Raw genomic sequence first — 9,879 nt, 5'->3', positions numbered from 1 at the left:
GAAAAAATCATAATAATTACCTTAAAAAAATTAAAATCTAGAGGTTCTATATATTTTCCTAAAAGATTTGATGGATTACAAGAACATGGTTTTGTCATAAAAATCCGTTGAATCAAAGCAAATAATACTGAAACACATTTTTTAAAAATGAAAAAGGAGCAGACACGATATATAGTTATAAATCCGACAAAGCGTCCTCGAACAGGTCACTGACCAACCAATCCTCCTTCTCCACCGTTCATCATTCTTTTTCTCTCTATCTCTGAATCATCACCAACAATAATTACCACTTCACATTACAATCCATAATCCTTAATTATTACACATCAAAACAAAAACCAAATCCAAAAACCAAACAGAAAAGAATAAATTATATTTCTCGGGTTCCAAAAATCATCTTCAGCAGAATTACTTTCTTCCTTCCCGCTCTTTCATTCTTTCCTCCTAAGAAATAATCGATTCACTTTTTTCAACTCCTCTCCTTCATTTTTTTCAAATTTGTTTTCATTTTTCTTCTTCTTATTTTCATTCTTCTCATTTTCTGGGAAGAATAGTTTGAAAGGGAAAATATAGAAGAAAAGGGAAAGGAAAATAAGTTTTCATTTTAGGTTAATTTTTTATTTTAATTAGATTTCTCATCTTTATTTTCTATCTTTGTTTGATTGGAGAGGGGTAAATAAGGGAAAAGGTGCATTGAATGGATTTGGGGAGAAAATTTGTATTGGTGGTACGGTTTGGAAGTAATTGATGAGAGATTGTTGATTTTTTGAAACCATTTGGTGATTTTTTTTTTTGCAAATTTGTTGAAAGATTTTGAATATGGATTTAGGTCCATCTTCGAAGGATTCGTTGAAATGTTGTAACTGCGGATATAGTTGCTCCTCGGAAGCTCAATCCTCGGGGTCTTGGATTCGTTCTGTTAAACGAAAACACGATGAGTTCGAGTGCAATAGCGGTTTGGTTGTGCCTGAGTTTGCACGGATTGGGATTGAGAACGAATGCATGGCCTTGCGCGAAATGGTTAGCAGTCAGCAGAAAACTATACAAGATTTGAATGGTGATTTGGAGGAGGAGAGGAATTTTGCATCCACGGCCGCGAATGAGGCAATGTCGATGATAGTGAGGTTGCAAAGGGAGAAGGCAGAGATTCAAATGGAAGATCGCCAATTCAAGCGTTATGCCGAGGAGAAGATGTCACATGATCAAGAGGAGTTGTTATCTTTGGAGGATTTGTTGTATAAGAGAGAACAGATAATTCAGTCACTTACTTGTGAAGTTCAGGCTTATAAGCACAGAATTATGAGTTTTGGTTTCACCGAGGAAGAGGCCGAAGGTGAGCAATATGAAATTGACACCTATGAATACCCTCCTTTGAAATGTAATGTGACGCATGGAAATGTGGAGGGTGATAATGATGGCACAGATGTTGAGAAATATGCTTTTGGTGAAACTCCTAGTGACCGTTTGCGGAACTTGGAAAATAGGATCTCTCAAATGGAAAGAAGTCCAACTTACAGCCAGATGGATGGAGATTTTACAGGAAAAAATACTTCGGAGAAAGTGATTGTTGGACAATCTCCAAGACGGACAAGACATTCGAGGAAATTTTCCTCAGACACAACTTCATTTGGTGGGATGGCTAGAGAAACAGGTCCTGAGTTTCAGATGGATTCTCCCAAGGTTAACAATAACTTAAGGAAAGATTATTTCTCTCAGCCAGAGGACCCTTCCAATTTGAAGAAGGTAGATAAAGCACCAGAATGTGACGACACAAGTGACATAATTTATTCAGTTGATTCTGTTCAAGTTGGGGCAGCCAATAATGGTTTCGCAGATTATGCAACCTCGCCGAGGGAGTCAGGGAATAATGCGGATTTCGAAGATCCCTATATAAAGAAGCTTTACATGAGGCTTCATGCACTGGAGGCTGATAGGGAATCAATGAGGCAGGCTATCATTTCAATGAGCACAGATAAAGCACAGCTTGTGTTACTGAAGGAAATAGCTCAGCATTTATGCAAAGAGAAGGCACCAGAAAGAAAAATGGCTGTGAGGAAGCCCTGTAATGTTGGCAGATTTTCATTCGTTTCAATTTTTAAGGTAATTTAAGAACAAATTTGGTTTATCCTTATGCAATGCATGTGTTTCTGCCAAACATCTTCTAGGTTTTAGCATAAGATTAAATTGAGACTATCTCTTCATGCATCATTCTGCTTCTCATTGTTTGCTCTTTAGTTAAAGATTCATTGCTAGAGCCTTTTGGCGAACCAAATTGTTGTTTTCAAGTTTCCGAAGATGCCTTACTGGCTAGCTTATGAAGTAAAATGCTTGAAAAAAATGAGCTAATTATTTAAGTGCAGAAACAGTTCGTGTTGGCCTTTTCTCCTTTCATCTGTGAAAGGTTGCATTTTTTATCTCTAATATTTTGCCAAGGTATACCGTTTTTAACGGATAGCAATGTTGAAAACATGCATCCTCTTGATGAAAGGTATTCAGAGTAGCACTAAAACCATTTCATCTTTTTTGTGTTCAGTGGATCACATCAGTTGTTTTCTGGAGAAAGAGAGCTCATCAAAGCAAGTAAGTAACAAACTAACAGTAATATATTTTGTGATGGCTCAAAATGTATTTTTACCAGATGCAATATTATTTGTAAGTTTGTCTGTTATTAAGTGTGTAGTCTATTGAAGTGAGAGTTAAATCTGGCATATCATTGGCAACAACCCAAAAATCATACTAAATCAGGCACAGTTCTTACAAACACCTAACACAAAAATCATCTTACAGAGCACTAGATCCTTTTGAATTTTAGTGGCCTATGTTCATAAACTGTAACTCCTAAAACAACATATTAAACATTAATCCATGTCTGAATTTCTGCAGCATTCATTATTTGCAATCTTTTAAGTATATTTGACATCTACTGGTTTAGATGCTTGACACAATTATAATTCTTAATCTCTTGAATAAATTAGTTTCTTGTTTGTAACCACATCATCATCAAGTGTTAATGTCTTAAAATAATATATGAAAACTTAAGTTTGAAGGTGCTAAGCTCTTATTACTTCTTGTAATGGAACTTTTTAGGTTGTTAATGAGAATTGATGATTGCATATTGATACACTTATCTCAAAGCATAGGCATAGCAAATTTAACGTGATAATGTGATAATCATCCTAATATCTCTTATAACCTGGAAGAAAACAGAAACATTTATTAAGGATATTCTTGAATTATGGTCCTTAACAAGAAGTTATCTGTTGAAGAAGTTAAGTTTAGGGAATAAGGAAAAGAGATCATGATCCTTCATGTACACTGTGATGATACAAAAGGCAAACTCAAATGTTCTATTTATACTTATACTAGAATGCTAGTCTTAATTAAATAAAGAAACAAAGCATTGAATTCTAAAACAGAAAATCGTAAGAGATCATCTTAGATAATCATCTTGTATACTATAAAATATCTTAAGATACAATCAAGATATTTTAATCAGTTGTTCCGATGTTCTAACATTATCCATCATCTAAAATGCTTGCGACTATAGGTATATGTTCGATCTACCAGCTGACAGTAGGGGCTTGCTGCTACTCCTAGACAAGGGAACGCGTGCAAGGCCATGGAGATGTATTTCAAGTACACAAGTGGGAGATTAGTTCTGCAATTCCCTTGTTAAACTCAATTGTGGAAATACCAACTGAACTTTAACAACACCACTACAATGAGGTTTTTGTATTATCCGACCGGTTCTTTTCTCTCTGAAAAAAGTGGTTTATTGTGCAGTGTTCTTGTACTTTTATTGGTATGAAATTGAAGTAATTTGTTGGTTGATTGGGAAAAGTTGGATATATGTGACATATGAACATTCTTTTACTCATATGGTTTGGAATTGTGCTTGAGGGTTGGCCCTGTACATGACATTCTCAACCTCCACATATAAATCTTCAGCACAGAAGATGGTCTTCAATATTATTATTTGATTTCATTTGCTTTATTTTTCACACTTATCAGATTCATGTATAGAAGACTTTATGTCTGTCACTTAACTGGAAATGTAAATTGTTACATATTATTAATCAATAGTTCAATACGTGTATTTTTTTAGATAGATTAATCATTGTAAGACCCCTATGTTCTCACACTTTGTTTTTTCTTGCAAGTTAAAAAATTAAACCCATATAATTATTCTAACACAAGAGGATCAAAACTTTGACCAATGAATTTGTAGTTGCCATTTGCTTACTTTTTCTATGTGTTGACCGCAATGGTTTGGTACGTATGCTGGTTTACAATTTTCTGAGCTGAATGGCTTCGAAGGTTGACCAAAACTGTTGGAGATGATGCGTGTCCTCATTATGCAAATTATTTATGAATTTTTTTGGTTATCAATTATTTATGAATTTTTTTACAAGGTAAAAAGAATGAGAAGGAAGAAAAAAAGAATGAGAAGGAAGAAAAAAAGAAAGATACATTTTGACCTTTTAATCTGCTGGTTTATTGGGAAAACCGCACCAAAGTGATAACTACGTGAAACTTTTTTTAATATTTTTTATTATTTTATATATAGCTTCTAAGCAATGAATGATCCATCATTAGTTTGAAATGTTCATGTTGATAGTGAAATATGGGTTTCATGATTTTTTTTGGGTATTATGACGTCAGCATAAAACAGAGTCCTCAACAAGAATTTGTTGGGACGTTTATTAGCGAGTTTGGTTTCATGTAGGGGACTAATGTTATTTTGTCGTTAATATAAGAGTTGGATTTAATATGTACATACCGATAATATTAATGTTTTTTATACTGTCAGTGAATTATCTATCATTTATATATTAATCATTATTGACTCTCAAAAACAAAAATAATATAAATTAATAATAAATAATATACTGAGAGTATAAAAACTTTACATTAAAGATGCATATATTTTCACTCATAAAAGTTTAGTAAGTTTGGTTTTCATGGTTGAGAGTAAGTACGGTTACCGTGGCTCTCAAAATTTTATGAACGTTTACAAAGATATTGGTATTTACAGATTGAACAACGAGATCCTCATAGAGGCAGCAAGATTCAAACTCATGATCTAGTGGCTGTGAGTTAATTCCTAACCAATTGGACCAACCTTCATTAGCGGAGAGAGCTAATGTTTAAAAGTTATTTTTTTTAAAAATATTGATAAAAGAATATATCATAGTATATTTTTCTTTACAAAGAATGCCCAATGACTATATAAAGTTTTATACACGGTTAATACATCATTTATCACTCATCATTTGTATTACTTCTATTTAAGAATTAATAATAATAAAATATAAATGATAGATAATGTATTAACAATGTAAAGATATTTTACAATATGAGTATATATATTTCTTTCTCCAAAATAAATCACATTAAATAGAACTATGATCCCACGAGTAAAGTTGTTAAAATGAGTTAACAATTAATTTACTTATATTTAGACATGTAGATTAAATATATTATATTTGTAAAATAAAAATAAAATATTACTTTTTATTTGTTAACAAATATTGATAAGTTTAGGACAGACAAATAGGAAGTTTAAGGGACAAATGATAGTGTTCAACGTTCCAAATTGGATGTGCTAACCCATTTAGTCATGTCAACTTAGGAAAACTCTAGCCTCAATTCCCCATACCAGCCTAACAAGATAATTAACTAGCTTGACACGAGATAGCTCGTTTTCAGTTCGGTCAGCTATTAGCCAAATATTTGTTATATATATTTATTCGATTTAAGAATAAGATAGAAACTCTTTAATTCTTTACACATGCAACGTAATGGGATGAATATGATACTCATTAGAAATTCCAACACTTCACATTTTTTGGATGAAAATGTTTGTATTAATAATGGAGTGAATAACTTTGGGTACTTTTATTGGATATTAATGGCAAAATAAGGGATATAAAATTTACAGTAAAAGAAACATAATATTTGAAGAATCAATACATACATGTTGAATTTTTTGAATCTAATCAATATGGGAAAATAAAAATATTTGTTGTTGATGACTTTACAGAAATATTTGAAGACAAATAGATAAATCACTACAATAATGAATGGTCACCGAATGAGGACTGATTTCAAGAAATGAAGGACTGGAAGTTCTTACTTAGGTTGAGAAAAAGTAACAAAGGTCATCATCTTGAATTCTTGATAAGACTATAGGAGATATGAACAAAAGAATTCAATAACTCTCCTACAAATATATGTAATTTCTTTGTATTTGTATCTTAAATATAATTTAAGATTATCCAGGAAGCAATTATTAATGAGTGTTGGACTATTTCTATGCAAAAAGAGTTGAAACAATTTGAAAATAAAGTTTTGTACTTAGTTCGTAGACCAATAAATCATCAAACAATTGGTACTAAATGTGTTTTCCGGAATAAATTAGATGTGCCTTGCTTTATTATCAAATTAAGGTATATCAGTTGGTAAGGGATACAACCAACAAGAATATATTGATTATAATAAAAACTATTCTTTGATGGGTAGATTAGAAGTTATTAAAATGTTTTAGCCTATACATCTATCATAAATTTAAACTATATTAAATATATGTTAAAATACTTTTCAAAATGGATACACACATATAGAAGTGTATATTGACGAAATAGTCAATTTTAAAACCTTTGAATTTCCAAATCATATTTTAAATGAAAATAAAATTATCATAAATAGGCACATTGTTGTAAATGAAAGTTCACAATATCTTAAATACACACATTAGTTGTGGGCATATGTGTCATTTCATGTCCTACGATGGGAGCATTTATGTCACTTTCAACCTTAATCAAGGAAACACAATTATCAATGATTGTGCAATTGCACTTCACAACCATCAGAGCAAAAATTGACACTGGGCCAATAACAAGCCCAATCAGACATATATGGGTAGACCTAACGTATTGCTAAATATTTTCAGGGTTAATCATAGTCCAAAGATCACGCTGAACAATAACTTTATATTGCTATATTGTGGGAAAATCCATGAAACTAAATTTGAGATTAGGAGAAAAACTCATGGATAAATCTTAATTAGTATATGTCTCTCCAGCAAGATATGGTCTTGTATAAACAATAAAAGAGACTTGAACACTAAGGAATCCAAGTGAATACATAACAATTCAGAGGCTATAAATATCCATGTTCACATGCAAACATTTTAACTTTCCTCTCTTTTGAGACAACCTTTCCAAACCAAACTAACATCTCTTCTCTAGTAGGTCCTGATTTTATCATACCAAAATAAATCAATTTCATAATCATCATCTTCATATTATCTTAAGAGCTCATAACTTGAATAAGATTAGATAACGACCTAGGGGCATATGATATGGATTGTATCCAAGACCTAGAGTCCAACTAAGATACAATAAGTGGACACTTTGAAAACACAGAGGTCGAAATTATAGGTTTTAAATATAGAATGATAAAAAAGAATGGTCAAAACAGTAAATTTTATTAATAATATTGTGAATGATGATATGTTGATATTGTGATTCAAAAGGCATAATACTTACATCTATTTGTATTAATACTATACTCCTAACTAACTAATGAAACAAATCATAAAATATAAAATAAAGTAGTCTCAGTCCTAATAAATATTATAAGATACTCTAAACAAATATAAGTATCAATCGTGTATTTTCTATAATTAGATTTAAGATATTTTAAGATACTTTCATGTATTCTAATAATTCCACACAAATTAGAGCTTACTAAGATTTAATCTTGTTACAAATAGTGTCTTTAAGAACAAAAGTAACCAACATAATTAGATGGAATTCACCAAAGATGGCTGAAGGAGTTGTAAACAATGGTGGAATCTGCAATGGAGATGGTGGAAAACAACTACTATTAAGGTAGTCTAAGGTAGGTGGAAAGAATGCTCTAAGATTAATAAGAATTGCAATCTTCAAATATCATAAGTCAATAAAGTTTAACAATCCATATCAAAAGCTATCCCCAAGGTTAATACTAATAGACATAAGGAAATAATGCTTAACCCTTCACAAAAGAAGCTATCTCTAAGCTTAACCACCACAACGCTTAACCATATGCGGTAGAAACTATCTTCAAACTTAACCACTATGAACACAAGTAGACTAACATGAATGATGACCTCGTAATAGCCAATACCAAACAATAAGGATCAAATCTAAGGATCGATCTTCTATAAGGAAGAACTAGAGAGTACCATGTACCAGCCACAATTTTCTATTTTTTATGTGACTTGTCGATCTATTTTTTTTTAATTTATCTAAAAATAAATATGATTTTTTAGATGAGTAGTAAATCTTTGAATATCCAATAAGTTTATAATTTTGTTTTACTTTAAAACCAAGTTACTTTATTGGTTATCTTGTAGTCAAGTAAATCTCTATCTTCTAAGAGTTAGATTTGGTTCAAAAGTATAATTTAAGACATAAATGATATTTTATTATACCATTAAATTATTAACATATTTTTAAAATACATAGTAAATTTGCATTAATATATTTTATGGATATTTAGTTTTAGTAAGCAATTTACCAAATAATATACATGATATTATGCCTTTTTTTTTATTTTTGACTAAATTAGTTATGTTTATATAATGATTATCATAAAATATTTAAGAAAACATCATCACTTTTATCTTTTCTATCCTCTTTCATTTTATTCCTAAATATATTAATGTTAATATAAATATATTATATAAATTATTTCACATGGTGTATCATCAGTATATTTTTTTATTATAATAATTATATATATATATATATATTTAATCCCCTCTTTGTTTCATTACATATGTTATTTTATATAATTATATATTCTATATATAATTTTTTATTTATTCTTATACTGAATATTTTTATTATTTATTTTTTAATTATTTAAAATAATGATATTAGCAGTTTGTTTTGTTAAATTCTTTCATGTTAGTGCTATCCTCTTACCCCTTACCATATAACTCGCTCACCTAATAATATCCCTTCACAAATCTTACCCCTTCTTTAGTATTGTTAACTTTATCAACAAATCCAAATCCCATTCTCCCCCAAATCCACGGTACAATATTCAGAATATATAATTCAAATCTTAACCATTTAGTACCTTATTTCTCTTGATTTTGGCCATTGGTATAACATATGAATTTTCAGGAAATAATTAGTCAACATCCAATTCACCATTACTCACATTCCAACACATGGTTTCATCCCTCTTCTTTTATCTATATGATACTAATCCGATGCTCTATCAGTATTCGTGGACCGATGCCTACACAAATTAACAATACTCTTTTCCCATTCAATTTCAATAACCTTGACCCAACATAAATCATATTAATCCGAATATGTATATATATGTTCACCAATGTCATACACGAACATCAACAATGTTCAGGAAAGACACGTCTTGTCTCTTTATGGCTATTGAGTTTTAATGGTAGTTTTTATTTAAGTGAGGATTAATCCCTCTAGTTAACTAATGCACTTCAGTTTTTAAAATAATAAAAACACTTTATAACTCCCTCCAACATTTTATACCATATCAAACTACGTTGATCTAGTGGTGTAAGGTCACACTAGATTCTCAAGGTCAAATATTTGATTCTTAGTAGCAATAATTGTTGAGAAAAGTAGTCACAAATCCATAAAATGATTAATTCTTTATTAAAAAAACTAAGCAAATACATTTGCTAGTGCCAAAAAAAAAATTACCATCAAGCTATATGATACTTTTATTGCTTGTATTATTTTTCTTTTGCTTCACTTGCCAATTCCTTCCTTTCTGTATATACATTGTGTTTTCCTAATCTCCTCTATTCAACGATTCTCCCTCTATATATATATATATATA

The 9,879-nt window shown here is 30.5% G+C and overlaps 1 protein-coding gene across 1 annotated transcript; it reads left to right on the top strand.

The window, feature by feature from the left end:
- LOC109336651 (myosin-binding protein 7-like) lies at nucleotides 623-4,111 on the top strand. Its single transcript, XM_019573377.1, has 3 exons — nucleotides 623-2,100; nucleotides 2,534-2,580; nucleotides 3,548-4,111. The coding sequence occupies exons 1-3, from the start codon at nucleotides 820-822 to the stop codon at nucleotides 3,654-3,656; spliced, it is 1,437 nt and encodes a 478-aa protein (XP_019428922.1). The 5' UTR covers nucleotides 623-819; the 3' UTR covers nucleotides 3,657-4,111.

The sequence above is a fragment of the Lupinus angustifolius genome, chromosome LG20 (assembly GCF_001865875.1).
Source record: "Lupinus angustifolius cultivar Tanjil chromosome LG20, LupAngTanjil_v1.0, whole genome shotgun sequence".
NCBI lineage: Eukaryota > Viridiplantae > Streptophyta > Magnoliopsida > Fabales > Fabaceae > Lupinus > Lupinus angustifolius.
Note: the sequence above shows the minus strand (reverse complement) of the source record. Positions and strands in the feature narration are given on the sequence as shown.

What these genes read in the sequence shown, in the direction of transcription:
- LOC109336651 (XM_019573377.1), top strand. Translation starts at nt 820, where the DNA reads ATGGATTTAGGTCCATCTTCGAAGGATTCGTTGAAATGTTGTAACTGC. An exon ending in CATTCGTTTCAATTTTTAAG is followed by an intron (nt 2,101 to 2,533) that starts GTAATTTAAGAA and finishes TTTTGTGTTCAG; the next exon opens with TGGATCACATCAGTTGTTTT. An exon ending in AAGAGAGCTCATCAAAGCAA is followed by an intron (nt 2,581 to 3,547) that starts GTAAGTAACAAA and finishes TTGCGACTATAG; the next exon opens with GTATATGTTCGATCTACCAG.